Genomic DNA, 26,686 nt, shown 5'->3' with positions numbered 1-26,686 from the left:
CATCTCAATAACAAGTTAGTCAATTATTTAAATATTAATCAATTAACATAGTTACAAAATCTTTTTCACATGTAATAAAAACTAAAATACTCATTATATTTTTAACATCAACCTCTTTAAACATTATCATTAAAATATTCGACTTGAGGTTTCGCATTCTCTTCAAGTCCAACAAATACTTTTAGTGAGCATTTCCATTTAACTATATAGATTGTTTTAAAAAATAAAGTTGAAATTGAATGACAATCAATTGATTTTCTTATTCAATATTATAAAATGTTATGAAATTCTCGTTTTTATATTTTTTTTTTCTTTATTAAACTGGTTTTTAATAATTTGTATTATTTGTTGATACATTCATATTTTTGTAAGAGGATGCTGGAATAAATATACTTGATAATTTGTTTGGGTGAAAAAAATTTAACGAGTAATTTAATTTTATATTGAATTAAATGTATTAAAATTGGGATTGGTTCTCTTAGGAACCTAAATTTTAGAGTATAACTAATCTCATTGTCAACCAAACCTAGGAACTCCATAGTAATCACTAGCTCTAGTATAAGCTTATGTTAGAGATGCGTTCAAGCTTATATTACTAAGAATCCTTCTTAATTAGCTTAGATTACTAATAAACAGCAATGGTTATATGGAAAAGGTGCAAAGTGGCATGAAGAAGGCTAAGAACATCCTTCAGGACCATCTAATTTCCTCGTTTCAATTACAAGCCAGTTTTTTTTAGTCGCATCATACTTCCTTCTTCAAAAAAAGTTTTAACGGTCTATGCTTAAAAAATATTTGAGATTATAGTCTAAAAGTCTATTGAAATCTAAAATTAAAAAATTAATTCAAATTACATGATTTAAATTATTCTAAATATATTTTGAATTTTTCAAATTCATAATCTAAAATATATTTTTAAGTTATATAACCCGAAAATGTATTATAGATTTAAATTATATAATCTAATTTAGAATAAATTTTTAGATTCTATCACCCAAAATATATTTATGAATTTGAAAAATATTCCTTATAATCTAAAAATCTAAAGTATGGACATTTTTACATTTCCAACGTCCAATGAAAATCAAGGAAGAAACTATGAATATGCAAAGAGAAATCCCAACTTCCAATAAACCAATCTAAAGAAAGTAGCAAGATGGCCCAATAGAAATTTGGGCCCTAATTGTGTGTCTGCATAAGACGGAGCAAGACCATTCCACGTTGACTCTTTCTTCCTACACCTCCATACCTTCTTGTGTCATCCCATACTAAATGTGAAAATACCATTTTATTCTTGGCAGTTTCTTCCTGCACCCCTACATTTTTCTTCCTGCACCCCCACAATGTAATGCAAAGACAATAATATCCCTACTATTTTTTAAAAACCCCAAAATACACATAAAATCCACACTACTCTTTCTTCTTCCGGACAATGCAATTCGGTAATTTTACGGAATGGGAAATCCACATTTATTTTTTTGCATTCTGGATTGAAAAATCCATAAATATTCCATATTGATGAATCCGGTAATCTTCTAGATCCATCAATCCGTAACAAAAATTAGACTTCTGGATTCAGCAATCCGGAAATCAACAAGTTGCTTTCGAAACAAGGTGAAGGTCAGTTTTGGGATTTACAAAATTGTGGGGGTGCAGGAAGAAGAAGCCTTTATTCTTTTTTTGTCACCTCCTTGGATTTGAAATGATAAGCCTATATTCTGGATTACATTTTATGAGATTTGAAATAATAAATCTCATATTTAGAAAAAATTTCAAATTATGTAATCCGAAAGCTAATAACACATCTGAAAAAAGGCTTACGAATTACATAATCCGAAAGCTAATCTTATGTATAGAAAATACTTTCAGATTATGTAATATGGAAGCTAATCACAAAATGTTTCCAGATTACATAATCCGGAAGCGAATTCTAGATCTAGAAAAAGACTTTTAGATTATGTAATTCATAATATTGAAAAGGGTATTTTTGGAATACGAAAAACATATGGGGGTGGCACAAGAAGGTATGGAGGTGCAGGAAGAAGCAGCCTTCCACGCTCTGAGATATTATTGCTACAAAGACCATAATATGCCTGTGGCTTGGTAGCTTGAATAATAATTTGGCAGTTTCTTCCTGCACCCCACAATTTTTATAAATTCTGAAACTGACCTTCATCTTTTATTTGAAATTGGAATCTTGGAGTGTGCTACGGATTCATCAATCTAGGAGTGAATCATGTTGCTTTCCATATGAGAGGGTGTTTCGGAAGTAAAATTTGCATAAATTGTTGATTTCTGGATTGCTGAATCTGGAAGCCTAATTTCTATTATGAATTGGTGGATTCGGAATGATTATTTTGAATTATGGATTGGCAGATCCAGAATGCATATTTTTTAACACTACCATTCATGTACTGTCGGAAGCACCAATCTGGAAAGTTACCGAAAACACCAATCCAGGAGGTTATTGGATGCGCCAATCCGAAATTTTACCAAAAGTGCCAATCCGAAATTTTACCGGATTTTATAATCTAGAATGCAAAAAATAAATGTATATTTTTTATATAGGGACAGTTTTATCTTTGCACAATATTATGAGGTGCAGGAAAAAAAATGTGAAGGTGCAGGAAGAAATTGTAACAATTTTCTTGACCTAACTACCAACTCAGGAATTTAAATAAATACAGAATTTAAGTTATTTAATGTTCTACTTAAATAAAAATTTAAAATAAATCAAATTCTTAAATTATTTAAAATTATAAATAAATAAAAATCCTAAATCATTCAACATCATACATAAACAAAATATAAAATAAATAAAATTATTAAATTAATCAAAATTTTAAATAAATTTAAATTTAAAATATTTAATATTCCACTTAAATAAAATCTGCAATAAATAAAATCTTTAGATTATTAAAATTTCTAAATAAAAATATATCCTAAATTATTTAATGTCATTCCTAAATAAAAATGTAAAATAAATAAAATTCTTAAATTATTCAAAAATATTAAATAAATACAAATACAAAACTATTTAATATCTAACTTAAATAAAAAGTTGAAATAAATAAATTATTTAAATTTTTAAATAAATAGAAATTCTAAATTATTTAATGTTCTACTTAATAAAGATGTGAAATAAATAAAATTTATAAATTATTAAAAATCTTAAATAAATAAAAAACCTAAATTATTTAGTATGCTATTTAAATAAAAATATGGAATAAATAAAATTTCTAAATTATTTAAAATAAAAAATAAATTCAAACCTTAAATTATTTAATGTACTACTTAATTAAAAATTTAACAAAAATAAATTCATAGATTATTCAAAATTCCAATATAAATAGAAAATTTAAATTATTCAATATCATATAAGTAAAAAAAGTATGCTAAATAAATACAAGGTTTAGTCACTATTGGCCCAAATTATTTTTGAAAAATTTAATTTCATCCCACTTTTTTTTAAAAATAATTTGATCCCAAAGTTTTTTAAAATATTTAATTTTGTCACAATGTAATTCAATATGCACGAACAACAAACATTGAGGTAAATTTGTTATATTGATAATAATATAATAGAAGGGGAATTGCACTGAATTTTTATAATATTTAATGTTTAATTATATTGTGTGTTTTTTTTTAATTATTATTATGATTATTACTAATTTATAGATTTTTATTTTATTTTATTGAAAATATAGAAAGTTTTGTATAGTGTTAAATAATGATTTGTTGAGTTACAAAGAAGTTAAATATGTTGACTCTTTTGTAATTATTGGAATTCATTTCAGTAGGGGATAATATAAATTTATGATAGTATTTACCTTTTTATAAATAAATGTTTTTTTTAAATTGATTTCAAACACAAGTCAATAGTATGTTAAAACTTAAAAATTTTAAACTGATTTTACCTTGTTCCAGATGAGTCCTAAAAATCAAATTAAATAAATTGATATAAAAAATAAATATATTGATTAATGAAACCAAAAAACATACATGTTAGTTTGTTTGAAAAATTTATTATAATTATTATTATTACTTATATTATTTATTATTATCCTAATATTATATAATAGTAAATTTGTATATATATACATATATTATACATGTTATTTATTATTATTATTTTAAATCCTTCTATAATTTATCAAACCAAATTTATATAATAAATATATTATATTTTTAAAATAATAAAAATCCTAGTTATTGCTACAAAGACCAAAATGTGCCTATAGCTTAGGTAGCTTGAAAAACAATTTTCAGGACCTAACTACCAACTCAGGTATATATCTTTTACATGATATTTACACATAAATTAAACTCAGTTTTAATTCTCAAGATTAAAAATCCAGTCTTCAAAATGTAGTCAATTGAGTTATTCTAATATTTTGTAGACGAAACTAATATATTAGAATTTAATTATAATATAAGTTTTTCAACTATTTGCTACTTTTTAATTAGTTTACATCTTTTTCAATAGAGTTTTTTAATTGGATATTATGGAACATAAAAGTATAGATAGGGTGTCTTGAAAAAAATTTCAAGGAGTAAATCCATTATTACTGCTTCATCCTAATTCTCTTCTCTTTCCGTTATGATATTGCGTAACTCTTCTTTCAAACTCTTGTCATTCAATGTGTCCTCTGAATCTTTATACTCTCAGTAAGTAACTTCACTTAAAACCTTATAATTCACACTGGGACTTCCCCTTTAGCTAATATGATGAGTACAAGATATGGTTTTTTTCCTCCTCTATATTTTGCTTTATTACAAATTCCTTTTGCATGTTTGTCTCAATTTTTGAGTACATATTTTGCTAAATTTAGCATTTCTATGTGTAGAAGTATCTTGGGTTTCTTAACACATTGACAATAAAAAGTGAAGACTCAGAAGACACGTACAAAAGCTTTGTATTGGATGAAGAAAAGCTTTGTATTGGATGAAGAAATTGAAAGAAGAGTTAATGTCATAACTTAATAGAATTATGCAGCACTAATAATGTAATAATGGATACTCTGAAAAAATCTACAGAAAGATACCAAGACAACAATACTTGAAGCAATGAAACAATTGAGTCATTTAACTCCTTGATAGTAGAAGAAAGTCCTATGTTGCAATCTACTTAAAAAAAATACAACACAATTATTTAGAGGTTTATCCTCATCAATCCATAAAATCCATTTCTGTCAATTATATATCTTATTTACAAGAACTCAAAAAAAAATATGAGCGCATACAAATATTCTAAAAGAGTCAAAAATCAATCTAAACAAGCATGCGGTCCATGACAAAGTCTAATTTTCTTTCCGGAATTATGTGTCAAGTAGTTAAAGTGAATCGCAGAATTCTTATCTAATATGGCATTGATCAGTACACAAATAAATATGCTCTTATATGAAAATTTACCAAGAACTAAAGAAGGTGTTATTAAGGAAATAATGATTATCAAATTATACACAACAATTATTGTACGCAATCGCAACTATTGTACGCAATTATATTCCATTAATTTGATAATCATACCGATGTTTACTCCAAATATTGTACACAGGTTTGCATGACTGCAAGTTCACCAGTCCTAAATGACTACGGTTTGCTTGCTTCAAATATTGTTGTCTTGAGAGTATCCATTATTACTGGTGCTTCAGCATAATTCTCTTCTCTTCGACAATAACATTGCATAACTCTTTTTTCAAATTCTCTACATCCAACACAATGCTCTCGTCATTCAATGTGTCCTTTGAATCTTCACTTTTTACTCTCAGTAAGTAACTTTACTTAAAACAAAAACATCTTATTGGATGAAGAAACTTTGAAAGAAGAGTTAATGCCATAACTTAATAGAATTATACTGAAGTAATAATGGATATTCTGAAAAATTCTACACAAAAATATCTAAGACAACAATATTTGGAGCAATTGAAACAAACAGATTTATGAGTCATTTAACTCATTTAACTATTTGATAGTAGAAGAAAGTCACTACATTAATAAGTTAGCTTTCGAATTAAAAGAAAATTGACAATGTGGTTCCGTGGAGATAGTTCAAACTTCAAGATGCTGTTGCCAATAAAAAAAAACTAACAACTGAAAATTACATGAAAGAACTAATGACAAGCCTGCACTTAAAGAAAGAAAGAATCAGAATTATATATAAAAAATATCAAATTATATGAAAAATAAAATCAAGAACATATACAAAATAAAAAAAGATGTGGACTATATTAGTCAAACCCGTTAACAAATTATTAAAACTGAAAAAGATAGAAACATGTAAATAACTAAACAGAAAAATAATAAGCAAAAGAACCAGAAATCGAAAATGGATTTAACTAGAAAAAACTGTAAACAATTTTAACTAGAAAAACTGAAAATGGTAAAACCTAATTAACCATTAAACTGCAATTGTGAATTAGAATTGAAATGTAGTATGAAAGAATATTATCTGTTTTATTCAATCTGTCTTTCATCTATAGCAATGATACATATATATAACCATAGCATTAGAACAGTACAGAACCGTACAAATTCTTTTTCTCACATAACATCTGTAATTAAGACTAATTATAGACCCATTAATAGTGATTATATTCCTATAATTAAGTCTAATTATAGATTCATTAATAGTGATTATATTCTTGTAATTAAGTCTAATAATGATTTTGTCCGGTAATATCCCCTCAAGTTGGAGCATGTAAGTCTTGAATGCCCAACTTGACCAAGATGGCTCCAAACTTTTTAGCACCGAGAGCTTTGGTGAAAAGGTCAGCTAGTTGTGTATGTGTGGGCAAATAGGATGGAAGAAGGCGCTTGTGAATGATTTCATCTCGAACAAAGTGGCAGTCAACTTCAATGTGTTTGGTGCGTTCGTGGAAGACCGGGTTTTTAGCAATGTGAAGTGCTGCTTGACTATCACAATAAAGACGAATTGGGTCAGGATGAGGAACATGTAGAGAAGCGAGAATGTCTTTAATCCACTTTAATTCTCGGGTGGTCTTAGCCATTGATCGATATTCAGCCTCAGTAGAGGAGGCAGAAACCGTTTGTTGTTTCTGGGTTTTCCAAGAGATTGGGGAAGTGCCGAGTTGAATAAACCATCCGGTGAGAGATTTCCGTGTCAGTGGACAACTTGCCCAATCAGAATCACACCACCCAAAGAGTTGTAAGTTGTTCTCTCGAGGTAGGAGTATTCCTTGTCCAGGATGCCCCTTTAAATATCGAACAACACGAAGAGCAGCTTGCCAATGCTCGGAGCGTGGATTTTGCATAAATTGAGATAAAGCTTGGACATTGTAGGCAAGGTCAGGTCGAGTGAAACACAGATAAATTAACCTCCCAACAAGTCTACGATAAGTAGCCGGGTCAGAAAGAAAAGAACCAGTAGCGGAGCTCAATTTGTGATTTTCTTCACATGGTGTAGTGGCGGGCTTCGCACCCAACAATCCGACTTCAGTAATGATATCTAAGGCATATTTCCTCTGACAAAGGAAGATTCCGTTGGGGGAGCGAGCAACTTCAACCCCCAGGAAGTACTTGAGGCGGCCTAAATCTTTCATATGAAAGCATTGATTTAAGTAGCCTTTAAAACATTGGATGGCAGTACCATTATTCCCTGCAATCACAAGATCATCAACGTAGACTAGCACAACCAAATGTATGTCATTATTATTGAGAGTAAACAGGGAATGATCCTTCGGGGATTGTTGGAAGCCGTAACGAGTGAGAAAAGAAGATAGTTTAGCAAACTAACACCTGGGGGCCTGTCGGAGGCCATATAGAGACTTTTGAAGCTTGCACACTGCCCCTGGTTGAGATTCTTGGAAGCCAGGAGGGAGTTTCATATAAACCTCATCATCAAGATCACCATGGAGAAACGCATTGTGAACGTCCATCTGATGAAGCTCCCAATCTTTTGCGGCTGCTACTGCTAGAGTTGTGCGAATGGTTACCGTCTTTACGACAGGAGAAAACGTCTCGTTGTAATCCAAACCCTCCACTTGATGATTGCCAAGAATTACCAATCGAGCCTTGAATCTTTCAATTGTTCCATCCGAGTTGTATTTGATTTTGTAGATCCATTTACACCCAAGTGCCTTCTTTCCAGGAGGGAGAGCGGTGAGTTTCCAGGTGTCATTGAGTTCGAGAGCATGAATCTCCTGTGCCATAGCATCACGCCACCGGGGTTCTCGGACCGCTTGAGAAAAGAACAGGGGTTCCTGCTCGGTGTGTAAAGAGGCAAGAAAACTTTGATGATGGTTAGAAAAGGAATCACAATTCACAAAATTATGTATAGGATACGAAACACCTGAGGATTCTGTTGAAGGAGGTGACGGAACAGAGGGGCTTGACGGTATCGTGGTGGCTGCGACAAAATCGCGTAACCGTACGGAAGGCAGCTTCGCGCGATGCCCTCGCCCAAGGGGAACGCGGCCGTCAGCGGTGGTGAAGAAACCGACGGCGCCGTCTCCGTCGGACGCGGCGGTGGATCCGCGGGTAGTGTCGAGGCTTCTATACACGGATCGGAGTCGTTGATAGTGTGGTCGAAGTCATCTGTGAGGGTAGCATCCTCCTTGGCTGGGATGGGAGATGCAATGGGTTGGTTGACGATGCATTCATCTAGGTTTGAGGAGACAACTTCATGAAGAAAATGTGGGTCCGTTCCAGTTTCTAAAGAGTTGGCAATAATTGGGTTTTGCAATGGTGGTGCAGTGTCCATTTTTTTGGCTTCAAAATATGGAAATTTATTTTCGAAAAAATGTACATCACGAGAGACAAAGAAAGTTTCTGTTTCCAAATCAAATAATTTCAATCCTTTTTGGCCATATGGATACCCGACAAACACACATTTTCGGCTACGACTATCAAATTTATCCCGCTGTCTATTTTGATTATGAGCATAACATAATGAACCAAATACTCGTAAGTGCGCGTAGCTGGGTACACATCCATGGATCACTTCATAAGGGGTTTTTCCTTTTAGAATGGAGGATGGTGTGAGATTGATTAAGTAGCCTGCAGTCAAAACGCATTCCCCCCAAAATTTAATGGGAAGATTGCCTTGAAACCGTAATGACCGAGCAACATTCAGAATATGCCGATGCTTGCGTTCGACGCGTCCATTTTGTTGCGGGGTCCCGACACAGGAAGTTTGGTGAAGGATACCTTGTTGAATAAAATAGTGTTTTAGACACATGAATTCGGTTCCATTGTCAGAGCGAACCATTTTAACACATTTGTTGTATTGCCTCTCAACGAGTGTGAAATTTTTTTTCAAAGTCACTGATACCTCTGTTTTTTCTTTTAACAAATAGATCCAAACTGCCCGTGAACAATCATCCACAATTGTCAAAAAATATGAAGCACCACAGGATGAAGGAGTTTTATAAGGACCCCATAAGTCACAATGAATTAAATCAAAAATATTCAAAGCTTGATGCGCACTTAAGAAAAACTTATCTCTCGTTTGTTTCGATTTTTCACAAACTTCACAAACTGTATTCAAGTCATCACGAGTACATTTCCCACTTATATCAGGAAGCATTTGCACAATCTGAAATGACGGATGTCCTAATCTTTGGTGCCAAAGTGCTAGTTGATTTTCCATCTTGACATGACATGCTTGAGTCTTCCGTACCCCACGATACCAATAAAGCCCATCTTTCCGTTCACCTGCTCCAATCAGCGTCCTCGAAGTACGGTCCTGTATAATACACAATTTATCAGTGAATGTTACAACACAATTTTCTTCATCCGTCAATTGAGGTACTGAAAGTAAATTGCATTTTAATTTGGGAACATAAATGACATTTTTCAATTCAAGTCCTTCTTCAAGAGTCATTGTTCCCTGTTCGCAAGCTAGAACACGTTCACCATCGGGTAACCCTACGGGGCACCTTTGTATGGTTTCATTTTCACTCAAATTTTCCAGTGACCCGGTCATATGGTTTGATGCCCCACTGTCAATAATCCACAAATCCCAAATGCTCTTACCAGTCATTTTCTCTGATTCATTTGATTTTTGTTTGCTGATCATATCAACCAGTACCTTCCATTGTTCATTGGTCAGACCTGCCATCTCAAGTTTCTTGTCTGTCACCCACCATTCGGGATATCCGATCAATTGGAAGCATCCCTTCATGTCATGACCATTTTTACCGCAATGACTGCACGTCATTAATTTTTCTACCATATCTCCACGCCCTTTTTCTTTGTAGTTGGCTTGCATCGCGAGACCCACGACCAACCCCCTTTCTTCCGTTGATTTGGCCATCATTCTCACTCTTTCTTCTTGTACCAACATAGCATATACGCGGTTCAGAGACGGCAATGGATCTGAGGCCAGAATGTTTGATCTTACTGTCCCGTAGCTTGCGTCATCCAACCCCATAAGGAGTTGATGAACCTTCTCCTCCTCCCTTCGTTTTTCCAACTGAGCACCAATCCCACACTTGCATCCACCACACGTACAAGATGGAATTTTGTCACTGTTAGCAAGCTCATCCCAAAGGACCTTCAATTTTCCAAAGTAAGTTGCCACCACCATTCCCTCCTGCTTGCATCTTGACAAGTCCGACCTTAGTTGTTGAATTCTAGGTCCATTCACGACCGAGAATCTTTCTTTAATGTCTTCCCACAAGTTATGTGCAGTCTCAGCATATGCTACTGTGGATCGTAAGCTTGGTTCAATGGTGTTTAGAATCCAAGATACAATCATGGACTGCACGGTCCACCAATCTTCAAGGTCGGGTGCCTCATCCTCTGGTTGGATATGTGTTTCATCAATGAAGCCCCATTTTCTCCGGGCACGAAGCGAGATCTTTACTGCTCTTGCCCATTCGTCGTAATTTTCTCCGCGCAATTGGACTTGCGTGATTATGTTTCTGGGATTGTCACTCGCGTTGAAATCATATGACGAGTAGGTCTTCTTAGCACCTCCTCCTTCGTGCTCTGCTTTGTTGGCATTATTCTTTTATGGTGCATGTGCCATGGTTGTGCACCGTTGCCTTTGCTTTGTGTTTGTCGGGTATCAGAGTTTTGTGCTCTGATACCATGAAAGAATATTCTCTGTTTTATTCAATCTGTCTTTCATCTATAGCAATGATACATATATATAACCATAGCATTAGAACCGTACAAATTCTTTTTCTCACATAACATCTGTAATTAAGACTAATTATAGACCCATTAATAGTGATTATATTCCTATAATTAAGTCTAATTATAGACTCATTAATAGTGATTATATTCCTGTAATTAAGTCTAATTAAGTCTAATAATGATTTTGTCCGGTAATATAGTATAACAAGATTGAATTAATAAAATTAACATGTACAGAAATTGAAAACAGTCAAAACAATAAACTAAATCAGAACTCAAGAATTGAAAAACAGAACTAATAGTATTGAAAAACACAACTAATAGTATTAACTAAATTAACCACATAAACTGAACACAAAAGAAAAAATTGCATAAAAGGAATTTGAAATTGGAATTAATGTAAATTGAACTTGAATTGGATTGAATTAACCGATTGCAATAAAATAAATAAATTAAAAGAGATGCATGAATAAAAATATTACTGAGAAAATGAATTTCACTCTAGAAATGTTCAAAGAATTGTAATTAAGTTTCCCTCGATCTTGAATACAAGAAACTCAAATAATCATTTTGAATTCCTTGATTAACTATGAAAACACAATTCAATTGAATTGTATACACATATACAACAATTCTTAATAAAAACTGAAATCTTAAATGTACCGGTGATGGCCGTACGATCGATGTCATGTCTCAACCTTCATCAATGGACTGACCGACACCACAAATCCAATTACACTCAAGCAAACTTAGTAAAGTTAATCATCAATCAAGAGCTAGGTAATACGCTTCTAAACATGACCCAAGCTTTCTATTCTGGCCCAATAAGAAATGTCCACTAAAATAATATAAATAACACATATTCTAATAACCAATATGTCATTTAACAGTACTTAGATAACCGAGTATCGAACACTAAATTGACTTGAGTGTTAGAGTGTCTTATGCAGTTTTCATCCAAGTCTGAGTTACGAGATGATCGAGAGGTGGAACGAGTAAAGAAGAGGAAGGAGCTCGCAAAGAGAGTTGAAGCACAATCTGACCGACCGACCAAGGGAGCGAAAGAAGCAATAATAGAAGACAAACTTGGATAAACTAATTAGTTGACATACTTTCTTACTTTGATGTTTTCCACTTCAAGAATTTAATTATATCCATTACCGTTCTACTCGATTGCTTTTGGTATCAAGAATTGAAAACCACAAAAATAAAAATAAAAAAGCATAGAAGAATAAAGAAAGAAGAATCAAACAGAAAGAGAGAACATACGGTAGAGAATTTCAATAGCCAAAAAATAAAAAACTGTAAATTGAAAACTTTTCTAACTGTAATATAAATACCTTTTTACTTGTACAATTATTTCGTCAGCTTAACTATATTTAAAATATTCTGAAGAAAAATAATGGACTAAATTATGAAGTAATCTTAAATACGAAACTAGTTTTATGTTGAAACTTTTTTTATTTATTGAAACTAGCTCTAAATTCCAAATGTCATGTTACAAATGTCTTCTCTTTAAAAATAACTTTACATAGACATTAAAGAAAAAAATGTTGTAAATTTTTTTCCTAATATAAACAATTTTAAACTCACTTAACTTAGACTAAAATGAATATTTTAAATATTCTTCTATTTAAGTAAACGGAAAACAGAATACTAATCCCAATTTTCTAAACCCTAAACCCACACAGTCTCAAACAACCAAACCTACACAATATAATCAAAGTCTATAACGCAACCAACAACTCACCTTATCTTTACAACAATTGATAAAGTGACATTCTTCTCTCTCACCACCACGTCCAATCTTCCACCAACAACGGAGCTTTTAATCGAAGCTTGATTTCAAACTCTCACTACGTCACGGTTAAGGTTTGTTAGTATCGTACTCACAAATGTAAAAAATTAGGCATCCAAAAATACTTACCTTCAAGTACTCCTTCTTCGTCACCACGAATTCAAGGCAGTTGCAGGTTTAGGTGCCTAGCAGGAATGAGCTTATGATTATGAAGAAAAGCAAAGAGCAAAGTTGAAACTAAGAGGTGGAAACGTAGAGCTGAAAGTGAGAGGAGGAAAACGCAGAGCTGAAATTAAAAGGGAGAAAATGCAAAAGGAAAAGTAATGAAAATGACAAGTAAAAGTTATCTATAATTTCCATTTTACTTTTTCATTTAAGCTACTTAATGTAAGCAATTTAAATGTTGGTTAGACGTACATTACTATATTGGAAAGAAAGTTCTTGTTTTTGTGACATCATCCTACTCAAATTTCTATTATTTTTATTTTAAATTTATAATTATGTCAATTATATCGACTTTACTATATTTAAAAAATAATATTTTTTCATAAATAAGTTCATTAAAAAAATATTTTTTTATTTTAACTTTATAATTTATTAAAAAAATATTATTTTTGCGTAGGCATGATTCACTCAAATTTTTATCATTTTTTTAAATTTTAAATTAATAGTTATGTCCACTAGGCTCATACTAAACTTAAATTAATTAATACAATTATTATATATATTTTTATTTTATTTTTAGTGTCACATTAGCATTTGCTTAATGGATTCGATATTTTATTTTATTTTATTTTGCCTTCTATAAGGAAGGATTTAACCCATTCTAGTAATGTCTCCTACTAGATCGACACTAATTTTTGAAAGTTATATTTTGATATTCTTGTAGTGAACATCTTGATAACTAGATGTACTTATTTCTCATTGGACAAGGTGTATTTCCTTGAATATGTGTAAAACACAGTCATATGAAGTATATAAACATTTTAGGGTCAATAAGGCAAACATTTGGGAGTTGTTAAAGTAAAAACACTTTAGCTCATTTACCAATACATTGTTGATATGACATGTTTGTTCATATCCTTTTGGCAGATAAAAGAAACAAACATTCTCTGCAACATAGAGTAAACATACAAATATTCATAAAGTATTATGTTAACTCAAGACTATGTATGTATTGTTTGAGCAAATACATTGCTTAACCGACATAAAACAAGACTACATAATGACAATAGTTTCAATGCATCAATGAAAGTTGCAGAAATATATGAAGATGAAAATATACGCACATAAATATTTGTATAGTAGTTCGGTTTCACCAGAATCTACGTCTAGTCTAATCCAAGCAACCTTGACTAGATTGTTCCACTAAATTCTTGAATTATTTAGATATAAGAACTCTTATGCAACTAAAACAATACAACTTTTAATCCTTCTTGAAAAACCCTCCAAGAAGAAACACTATCTATAGTGTGTTAAAAAACCTTCAATGATCTTGAGCAAATCTTTTTTAGTGTAAAATACTCCAAGAACGCTCTCTATAAGGTTGCAAAGTTCTTTTTCAAAAACTATCAAAAAAGTATATATGTATAAGGTAATGAAAAACTTATTTTTCACTACAAGAAAATCATTAAATAGAAACCAATTTTACAGACAAAAATTAATATACTATATCGACTAAATTAGATATTATTTTATAGACTAAAAAATTATTGGTATCTAAAATCTTGGTAGCTAATTATATACCAATTTAGAAAAATTTATAAATTTTACTAATAATAGAAACTAATTTAGATATCAATATTTTTTTTAGTTTCTAAAATAATATATAATTTAGTCGATATAATATATTATTTTTTTATCTAAAATTTATTTTTATTTAATAATTTTCTTGTATGATTTCTTAAAAAAATTAGAGTTACCAATGAAAATGATTGATTATCATTAATTATAGTTTTTTTGTTATGTTCTTCATGTAACTAAAAAATCATTTTGATTGAACGTAATCAATTAGTTTTAAACATAATCGATTAGAATGTAAAGTTTCTAAAATTGCTTAATATAATGGATTATTATCTGAAATGTATGAAAACCATTTTTCATTAGATAATATGTTTAGAAAGGGGAAAAAAATAAGTTTCATACACATTTGTTTAAAATTATCTTAAAATTATCTTAGAGATTGATTAGTACTTGATATTTAATCACTCTAAGATAATTGAAAGAAAAATCATCATCTTCAAGATGCAATTATCTTCAAGGTACAATCATCATCAAAGTGTAATTATAACTTATATGGGTACCAATATATTCTTATTTTTTTCATGTCTTCCTTTCTTCATATGTTAGATTTTTGAGCCAATGGAAAAACATTGCATAAGTGGCAGAACTGTTCACTTAATGTTGCTTATTAATATTAACACCTCCTTTTTATCTCATTAAAATTCCTTGTGTAAAAGATATTAAGTATTTAAATTTAAGATACTCTTTTCATATGAAAATATTGCTCTAATTTAAAATAACTGTGAATTCACACAAGTCCAATGATACTACTTATAGTTAACTAATATTTTATTTGACCAAAATCAATTTCAGATAATGAAATTTCTTTTGTGAGTTTAGAAATTGGAAAATAATATGAACTTCTTACGAAATCATTAAAACATGTGAAATTCTATTGAAAAATCGCCTCAAAATTATCTTTTATTGTTGGATATGATTAGAAATTAACCTTAAAGTGATATTTATGCCAAACTGGATTTTGGTGAAGTTTGGTTAATTCATTGTAAAAAAGATTGTGTTCAATTATTAAAAATAATTAAAGTGATGGAATCTTTGGTTTTAACAAATTTTGTGGATTGAAATTTGCTGGAATTTTAGTCTAGTCGGATCGTGTGTATGCTATATTAGTTTCAAATCCAATGTATATTCTGTATGTTTAATGTACACTTTTATACTAAAACAATTTAGGATATTAATAATATATTAGGTTATAATAAAATAATTAACACCAAACTGATACTTACATCACTGTTAATTATCTTAGTCATTTAAGAAAAAAAAAGGTATTAACAACGATGGATATTTTGTCTTTCGGTCGTATAGGGCTAAGGAAAATATTCCTCTTGATATGGTTATATTGGTGTAGACTTACGTGTGTGTATTATTGTTAAAGAATAGTAAATAGATATATTTCTTAATTTTTTTTAATTTATAATTTTTGAAGTTATCTGAAAGTGGATATATTTGCACTTTACACAGTATAGTATTGAATTTGAATGAAAAGTTGATTTGCAGGGATCACATTCTTGCATTGAAAGTAAGGGCCCGGAGATTGTAAAGTGGAATGGTTGCATTTGAAAGGAGTCCAATAAATTAAGTGGTAGGCACTAGTTGTATGTGGGACTCTCCCAAATAATTGGTGCTAAGATTGCGATGGGCATCATTCCAGAATCTATCCTGGGTGCAATCTTCACGCTATGCTACCTCTTTGTTTTATCCCTCAACATATCACTTATCTTAGTTACATAGGTAAGTACCTTTTTGTAATGTTTTTACACTGTTTAACCATGGGTGTGATTTTTTAAGTTATTCTTGTAAAGGGTTGAGACATTAATTCCTTATAAGACATAATGACCCATTTTCCAACTCTGACTTTACGTGCTTGGTATTCAGTCTTTGGTCTTTAGGGAATCTATTTAAAAAAATTCTTATGCAAGTAAGTATTATGCAAGTAAGTATTTGATACACGGCAATAAATGTTTTAATAATAATGTATATTTATTTTGTTGTACATATTTATAGGGTTGTGCATTTTTATTGTTGGGCTGAGATAAAGACATGTATCACGATAAATTTCTGTATTACTTAATTTTCTTAGGTTTAACTTACGTTAATTCACTTTTACCTTAATATATTCTTCTTGTGATGGTCGGTCAAAATACCAGTAGGTTCTAGGACCATTTTGTCCCTAACAATACATAAGTAATTATTATATAGAATATGTAACAATGTAATAAAGTATAACTTTCACTGTATTTTAATTAATTTTTGTTTATGTAAATTTGATACATTTAAGCTACTTAATTAGTATATTAGCATGCGTTAAATGATAATATGTTTGGTTTTTTTATTGTAATGTTTGGTTCCAAATAATGTACAACAGACAATTTGATAAGAACTCATTCAGATGATTAGACTAACGATAGAATGGAGTAGAAGACGTCTACTAGAGACCTTCCAATATACAAAATGTTTAGTGCATACATTTATTAGACTTAATGTCTTAAATTTTTTATGTTATTCTCTTTGTTGTATATATAGAAAATGTTATAAGTATAAACAATAGGTTGTATCTTTCATTGGACTCTATATGTTGAACCTTCTACTGTTAATAAAAGTGTTTTTTTTTTCAATATTTTTCTTGTGTTCTTGCTTGTTATGGTTGAGAATCCAATAATTGGTGTCGTCTGTAAGAACAAGAAAAAGAAAATCAATAAGTTGAAGACATGGTCACAAAGTTTGACATCGAGAAGTTTTATGAGTAGAACGACTTTGAATTGCGGAGAATCAAGATGGAGGTCATCTTGATAGATCAAGTTTGTGTTGGACTCTAAAGGGTGAGGTGAACATGTGTCTCGAAAGAAGATAACTCACATGATCAATAAAGTTCGAAACACGATAACAAAACTATTCATTAATGGAGATATTCTCACGAACCATGTTAGGGTATGCAAAACTCTCTACTATAGGGATTTCAGTTTTGAATTTGGAATGAGGGATTCAATTTCAGATTGACTATGAATGCAACGAATACTCGTCGAAAATTTGAAAATGAAAAGAAAACGTGTTGAAAATTTGGATGTTACATCTTTACACGACCCATGCCACGCATCTACCCTAGGAACTAATAAAGTATAAAGAAATTTGTAAAAATTAATTTTAGTAATAATCTTATTATTTGTTAAAAATATTAAATAAATAAATTAGTATAACTTAATAAGTATTTTTTATTATTAAAAAACTTGTAAGTAAAAGTACAATAATTCAATATATTTTTTTAAAGTGTCGTTTTATAATTTGCAATATATATATTTTTATCATTTCTTCAATCCTGGGACATCTCTCTTAATTAGGGATGGTAAAGCAGGTTGGGTCACTAGACTGCTCTCATTTAAATAGAGTATGTTAACTTTTTGAACCCACCAACACGTATTGGCCCAACCCGGCGGGGTGGGGTAGGCTAATAGGCTAATCCGTCTGTCCACCCTTCTTTATTTTTGACACTTTTAAAAAAGAATCTCATGTTTTTTAAATTAAAATTAGTGGTGGTCAATGTTTTATATACAACTTTATTTATATTAATTTCTTTATAAATAATTTGACTAATTAAAGTATTATTGATATTTACTTTATTTTGTTAGCCATTAAACCTTATTTGATTAAAATATTAAAAGTTTGATTAAATTTTATTACTCTTCTTCGTATTTTTATTATTCCTAAACCCTAAACCCTTAATCTTAACCGTAAACCATAAATCATAAACCCTAAACCTTAAACATATCCTGAGAGACTATTAATTTTAGCATGTATCATACGTGATCCGTTTTATCACTCATTCTCTTAATATGTTGATATGGAGTCAAAATAAATAGATTTTGGTATTTAGTGAAAATTAATCAGTGCCTCTTGATTGAAAGATACCATTCATCCAAAAGAAGAAGAAAAAATCTGTTATGCAATGAGACATCTCTCTTGTAATTAATATTTAGTCAATAAAATATCTAGTTGATGGCTTTTGAATGCAATTACAAATTTGGGAAGGGTGTTGTCTCTTTCTGACTCTACCTTTAATAAAAACACTAAGACAAAATAAAACAAAAAGTCTCATTCAGTACCCTAAGTTCCAATCTGTTACGTGTAACCACAACTAAGATCAAAACATTGCATTGCATGGAAATGTTAACACAAAGGAAAATAGAAATGAAATTATATGCATGATTGAAAAAGACTCCTTCCTCCTCTTGAGGTAATTAGCACAGTCATGTAGATTTCCTTTGGTAGAAGGCACAGATTAATTAGTTGAACATTGAATGTTAAGAATCAACGTTAAGAACAATATTGTTAATAGAGAAGGCAAGTTGAGATGATGATATTTTCTAACAATGTGTAAAGTGAGTAGCAGCCTGCATTATTGAAAACCTAGATGACAAAAACGTCTCATCTATTTTTTTACCACCATTTGTGTTTCATGCTTGAAGAGACTTAAATAAGGATATGATGATAAATGATAAAGATTAGTCAGTTTTTTTAATTCTATTTTTAGTCAGTTTTTAGTTACTGAATTGGTTTGCTTAAAAATAAAGTACTATTTCTAATAGTGCCTCCATTTTATGGAAGGATTAATTATAGTATAGGAGAATCAAATAACTGAAATAAACTACTTAAGCTTATGATAAGTGTGCCATTGTAGCTGAATAGGTGCCAAGATTGACTCTTTAATATTGGTGTAATTCAATTGAAAAACTGCCGTGTGCCTTAGTGCAGTGTAATTTTATTTTTTTTACATATGTTGTCAACATTTGATTATTCATAGACATGGAAATTATCCTCGTCAGAATTTACAGATAATAATTTATTTTTATAGAAAATTTAAAATGTTTTATAATAAAATATAATGTTTAGATAGAGAATTAAAAATATAAAAAAACTTGAAAATTTTAATCACTTAAAATTAAATTATTTAAAATTTTAATTAAAAAAATATAATTTAAAATGCATCTTACTATTTTTTTTCCCTATCAAATTTATGTAAATTCTCTTTGACCTAATCTTAATATTAATAGAAATGTTGTATACTCAACTTTAATTAGTATATTGTCAACTTTGGTGGGTCATCAACTCAAATATTAGCTTTTGAATTGATTTTTTTCCATATATTAAAGTTAATTATGATCATTGTTATTTATCTTTATTAACTATCAAGAATTTTTTAGTTGACCTCAAATATAACCATTTTTTTATATTAACTAAAACTACTTTTAATTAAAGTAAATTGAGATTATTTTTCGGTTATGGTCTATATTAAAGTTATTTCTCAATTAATATTAAATAATATTTTCGTTAATAACATTGACATGGTTATTTTTTAACTAAGTTTTTTTTATCATTAAAATACTATTTTTTATTGGTAGAAATTGTATGATATTATCGGATGACTTATTTATACATGCATACTAGAAGTATGTTTTTATTAATCTTTATGAAAGTTTTCTCAATTAATGATATTTTGTTGATGTATGTATGATATTGTTTATACATTGATATTAGTGTAGTTTGATAATAATTTTCATACCTAATAATAATTAAAATATTCTATCCAAATATGAACATTTGAATTCAATAAAATTGAATTATCTCATTCAAATAAAATATTTAAAAGCTAAAAAATATATATTGAATTTTTTAATCCAAATACAAAGTAAAATTGTAATTAAAACTTTGAAAATTTAAATATGATATTTGAAAAACTTTGCAATCATAAAATCACAATTTCCAAACACAAACTCATAAAGCTATATATTTTGAGAACAGTCATCTTCACATTATAATTGTTAATCAAATTATTTAAAAATTAAAAGAATTCATCATCGTCTCATCAACGGAAACCAACACATGCGATAAACCAAGAAAAAAATAATGGAAATATCATACTTTGTGCCATCTTCCATGACGCTCACCAAAGTTCAATGTTGGGTTAAGAGTTTCTATGGAATATTAACAACCAAAAATATTTTTCTCTATAGCGAGAGAGATTGATACTCCTCTTTACGGATAAAGTTAAAGAAATTTTTTTTTGCTAGAGTTGGTATTGATATATTATTTGCTTTGTCTAATCAAATTTTGATGAAAATACTTGATTTTGCTTTTATTGCAAATATTGAATTTGACAAGTTGCCTCCATTTTTCTCTTCATGCAAAATAATAGGGCATGGTATTTCTAATGCAAATACATCATGATAACTTCAATAACACAACCAAATCGCTTATTTTTTTGTCCAAACTTGTTGTTGTACATTATAAACTCATGATTGTGCAGACTAAAGAAACTAATGATACTTCTCACAAGAAGTTGTTGGTGTCACAGAGAAATAAAATTTTGTGGTAGAGGTACATATATGATGTACCTATTCGTAATGTGGTGGTGGTAGAAGTTAAAGGAAATTGTTATTGATCTTGATACCCTTATTGAAGTTGTTACCCATGTGGAGGGTGGATCTCTTGTTGGTCAAAAGTTTAAGAAATCTGCTGAAAATATAGGAGTTGATTCAGGATCTCATGATATTTTTTTGTTGATATGCCCTGTTTGGAGGATGTCCATGAATCAAATGATTTGCTACAAAAAAAAAAAAAAAACTCATTGCCTCCTGAAAATTATGGTCTTTTCATCTCAAATCTGCCTTTAATGAAACAGGTCTTAAATTAATTGTTTTCAAATGGGTTTCTTCTAAATTCGTTTATCAAGATTTAGTCTTGCACAATTTTTTTGAATCTCTTTTAGGTGATCTAGTTTAATCTATTTCGACTGATATTTTTTTAGAGGAAGTCAATTTGGTCTTTTGGTAAGTGAATAAGGATGAATCATTAAGTGAAGACAATGAAATAGTCCAAACCTACAGGAGACCGTGAGGTCTTCCTAGAGTGAAAGTCAATAAGATAACCCAAAACAGTTCAACCAAAGAAAAAAGTAAGGATAATATCAATATCATAGGATTTTTATTACTCTTGGTGAATGCAAACTATGGTCAATTTTCCTCTTTATTAATGTTCTTTTGTTTGTCTTCTTGTTTTATTTTATTTTTTTCAATTTTTAGTTTAAACTCCCAATATAGTTACTTAGCTACTCTTGGGAGTTTTATTGTTTTTTATTTCTTTTCTTGTGGGTTTGGTCTAGTCCCCTCTTCTTCTTCTTTTTTTATGTTATTTTTCATGCTATGAAAAAATATTAGATTAAATTATTTAATTAAAATATTGAAAATAAAAAAATAATAAAAATGATTATAGGATGGTGGTATAATTTTACAAGTTGTTAACATATCATTTTTCCCATAATAATTTCTAAGGGTGTGTTTGGATTGGAGAGGAGATGTGTGAGGATTTGACGGAGTGGATGTGTGAGGATTTGAGAGGAACAAAATGAATGTGTTTGGATTATGGTATGTTAGAGTAAATGTGTGAGAAAAACTTATTGAAATTTGTGAGTGATGTGATGGTAGTGAGAAAATTTTGATTTTTGTTTAAAGATGTAAAATGTAAGCTTACAATTTTACCATTGTCTTTAAAAATATTTGAATAATGAAATATGAAGTATTTTTGTGTAAATTTGAGTTAATTAAAATTTTGTAATTATTTCCAATCATTAAATATTTTTTTTAAAACAGGAGTTTCTTATTGTTAAATGTGAATTTTTTTCATAAAAATAATAAATTTGTGAGTAACGTGATGTGATGACTATGATTGAAATTTTAATTTATTTAATTAATAAAAGATTAAGATTACAAATTTACTTTTTATATTTTAAAAAATAATTAATTAATTTATATTTTTTTTATATAAAAACTATATTTTTTTTTGTTATATTATAATTTATTTTTATTATTAATAATAATTATTATTAATAATATTATGAATTTTTTTTATATAAATAGAATAAAATAGAATTAACTATTAATAATATTATTATTATTTAATGATTTTATTTTATTTATATTTATTATCATTATTTTAAAAAATTATTTTATTAATAATATCATTAAATATTTGTGTTAGTTAAATTTATGTAATAATTAATATTTATAATTATATAATTTTAATTGTATTTAATATTATTTTATTTGTATTATATTATGTTATAAATATTAACTATACAATGAAAAAATAAAAGTAATCAACCACTTTCATGCAAAGACAAAAATGAGACTAAAATGGGAAAAACGTGGTTTTTAGTAAGGGTTTTACAATTTTAGCGCGGAAGTATGAAAAATATTGTTCATGTTGATATTTCCTTCCTCTTCCACACACATCAATGGATCCAAATGAGGATATCATTACACTTCCATCTACGTAAATAGTACTTCCCTTGAAGCAACCGGACCCTAAGGTTCTATTTGCTTTAAGGGTTGTACTGCTCAAGAGGAAGGATGTAAATGAATATCCATGGTTTGGATAAGGGATGTGCAGGGAATGGGGAGAATGGATATGCATGAACAATGATTTCTCTCATCCTCCTCATATGCAAAGATCTGAGGGGAAAGTCACCTAGTATGGTGGTGTTTCCCCTTTTTGACCTTCTTTTTTGCTTTGTCATTCATGAATAATATATATAAAAAAATATATTTTATTTTTATTATTTTTCCATCATAATTATCATATTATGATATTTCATACTTTATTCTATATATTTTCTCTTCTTTATAAATAAATTTGTTGTATAATTCATTCTATATATAATATTTTTTTATTATAAAATGACATCTAAAATATCTACTTGGTTATGTATCTACATACAATTTAAATCAATGAATATAAAAAATTTCAAAATGTATAAATAAATATAACAATAAATTTGAATATGCTTAGATAATATTATTTTTATGATTATTGTCATGTTTCGATAATATTAAGTAACTTGTATTTTTTCCAAAAATAATTATTTAACGATATCGAAATAAATTATTCAATTGTACCGAAAATAATTTAAAATATTTCAATTAACTCAAATCTACACAAAAATACATCACATTTCATTATTTAATTATTTTTAAATATAAGGATAATTTTGTAAACTTAAATTTTACACTTTTAAAAAGAATTAAAAAAACCTCACAAGCATCATATCACTTACAAATTTCAATAAATTTTTCTTCAAATCTATTCTAACATACCCGAATTCAAACATACTTACTTTCTTCACATTTTTCTCTCAAATCTTGATACTCACTGAAATCTCCACATGTTCTTTCCCTAGTCGAAATACAACCAAAATGTTGTAGAATGAAGTCGTATAAATAACGGTATAGAATTGTTTTACATTATTTGTAACTTTTATCTTTCTTCGATTGTAAGTGAAATTGCATAAATTCCATTTATTTTATTAAATAATAAATTAGTATTTAAAATTATATTTGATCAATTATAATGATTAGAGTTGTAACTTCACGTGGCATACCGTGCTGTTTGTTTTGAAACTGCAAAACAATGGTGGTCCTATGGTGCCTAACTTTTAGATAAAAATTGAAACGTCGTAAATTCATAATATGAGATAAGATTTTGGTATTCATAATATAAGATTAGTTAATATATGATTTAACTATGATACCAATGAAAAAAAAAGTTAATATTAACTTATAAAAATAATTTATTTTACCTCTATTTTATTGTCTTATAAACCCTCCTTGAACCCAAGTGCCGTTTTCTTTGTTTTCTAATAGTACAGGATAAAATAAGAGATGCAATTAAGAAGGAGAAATCAATAAATCTGCAATGTCACCGTGTTCATGTCAACCATTTGAGTCTGAACCTTCTATAAATACTTGTGTCCATCAAACCTTCCTTATCCACTTAACTTATATTGAGGAAAAATAACTATTCATCTTCATCTGCAGCAATGGTGTCCCTACCCATTTTCCATCAAACCCTTCTGCCATTACTCATCACTATCACAACTCTTTCCTTGGTTGCTTCCGATCCCACAGATGGCTTCACCCCTCTTTCATTTTCTAACTCCAACATCCAGATCCAAACGCCTTACGATGTTCCACAAAACCAGCGTTACAGCTATTCAAATGGAGTGCACAGATTTTGGGTATACTCCACGGACAAGCCTCACACGTCTAGCAGCCAAACAGCACCACGAAGTGAGATGCGTATCACAGTAAGACCCAACTTCCACCTTTATTAATCATTCATTTTGAAGAAATACTTATTATATTTCATACACTTTTTTTTCCTTTTTCCTTCTTCAACTATCAATTTCCATTTTTTCTATTCTTTTTCTCTATCAAACAAAGTGTAGGAGATATGTCTACAGAAGGCGACAAAGCTGTTCATGAAGATTGACTCTGATAGTCTCTTGCAGTGAAGTATACGCTGCAATAATTAACACTCGATACTTATTTAGAAAATGTCTTGAAGATGAGTCTTCATTTATATTCATTTAGGTTAAAAAGAAAACTGTTGGGATCTCCATGAGTCGGTTTTATGAGGTTGAGTTATGCTTAAAGTCCACTTACGTAATATGGTATTAAAGTCATCTCGAATCTATCCTAACGAGTGTTTGTTGGGCTTATGAGGCCACCCGCTATCGGATCACCCATAATATGTTATCCCACGCACGAGCGGTAACTCTCGACGTGAGGAAGTGTGTTAAAAATCTTACATCGACTAGAGATTAAGACATTTTATTGTATATAAGTGGATGCAAACCTCACATCATGAGCCGGTTTTATGGAGTTTAATTAGACTTAAAGTTTACTTTGTAATATAGTATCAAAGTCATTTCCATCCTATTTAAACTTAAAAGTCCACTTCGTAATAAAAATCCTAATCAGATTTGAGTTTGCAGGGGTACGATAAACTTAAAAGTCCACTTCGTAATAAAAATCCTAATCAGATTTGAGTTTGCAGGGGTACGATTATTCATCTGGTGTGTGGCAATTTGAAGGGCATTTCTCCGTGCCCAGTGGCACAAGCGGGACGTGCATCCAGCAAGTGTTCGGTGGAGTCTCCTCTGCCACAACCTCTCAGAGCAGGGTGTATGGTGGATCTCTCACTCATTACCAATCAGCTACTCTGGAACAAAACATCTACAATAAGTGGTATCGTTTCAACGTGATCCATGATGTGGGTGCCAACAACGTGAAGATTTTTATCAACGGGGTGAAGAAATTTGATGGAAATGGCCGTGGAGCCGGCAATCACTACTTCAAGTGTGGGGTTTACGCACAGAATGGTGCTTCCAACTACATGGAATCTCGATGGAGGGATATCAAGATTTTTAGAAAATACTAAAGATTGAGAGAGCTTTTGTTTCAGTTCCAAGTTCTATAATAAGGCAAGCAAAAGAGCTTGTTTAATTACCTATATAACCCTGAATAATTTACTTGGACTGGGATAAGCAGTGTCTAGAAATCCATTTCCTTATCCTAGGTTACCACTCTAGCCAGTGATTGGTTACGATCTTTGTTGGCAGTTAATCTTGTATTGTGTCTGATGTCGTTTTGTTGCTGAAAAGTGTGTGCTTGAATAGTCATTCAAAACTTTCTCTATAAACATTTCCACTTTCCAAAACTAAATATTATTAAAATTAATATACGAATAAATATTACTATCATTACTACAGAAAAATAAAAAATGTATCTCACTTGTTTTTATTTAGTAGTTTATGTGTTTTTTCAAGATTATTTTAAGATGTTCTCGTCTCGTTCACTATGGCTATGGGATGATGATATACTACAATAAAATTATTAAATATAAATTAATTTTAAAAATAAAAAATAATTAGTTATTATATTAATTAAATTAAATAATATTTTTAAAATTAAGAGAATTATTGGTATTTAAAGTAAATCTATTATTAATAAAATTTATAAATTATTAGTTTTTATAATTAATTTATAAAATTATTATATTAACTAATTATTTTTTGTCTTTATAATTAATTTTTATTGAATAATTTTTTTTATGTGAACTTGCAAAATGTGCACTCAAGTTACTTCTCTTGAATAG

The 26,686-nt window shown here is 29.6% G+C and overlaps 1 protein-coding gene across 1 annotated transcript; it reads left to right on the top strand.

Annotated features, from left to right (window-relative positions):
- Positions 1-24,477: 24,477 nt before the first annotated feature.
- Positions 24,478-26,230, top strand: LOC137821981 (citrate-binding protein). The gene is made up of 2 exons (XM_068626809.2): positions 24,478-24,833; positions 25,586-26,230. Exons 1-2 carry the CDS (start codon positions 24,567-24,569, stop codon positions 25,967-25,969), a joined length of 651 nt encoding a protein of 216 aa, XP_068482910.1. The 5' UTR covers positions 24,478-24,566; the 3' UTR covers positions 25,970-26,230.
- The last annotated feature ends 456 nt before the right edge of the window (positions 26,231-26,686 follow it).

This window comes from Phaseolus vulgaris, chromosome 9 (assembly GCF_051622355.1).
Source record: "Phaseolus vulgaris cultivar YP4 chromosome 9, ASM5162235v1, whole genome shotgun sequence".
Lineage (NCBI taxonomy): Eukaryota > Viridiplantae > Streptophyta > Magnoliopsida > Fabales > Fabaceae > Phaseolus > Phaseolus vulgaris.
Note: the sequence above shows the minus strand (reverse complement) of the source record. Positions and strands in the feature narration are given on the sequence as shown.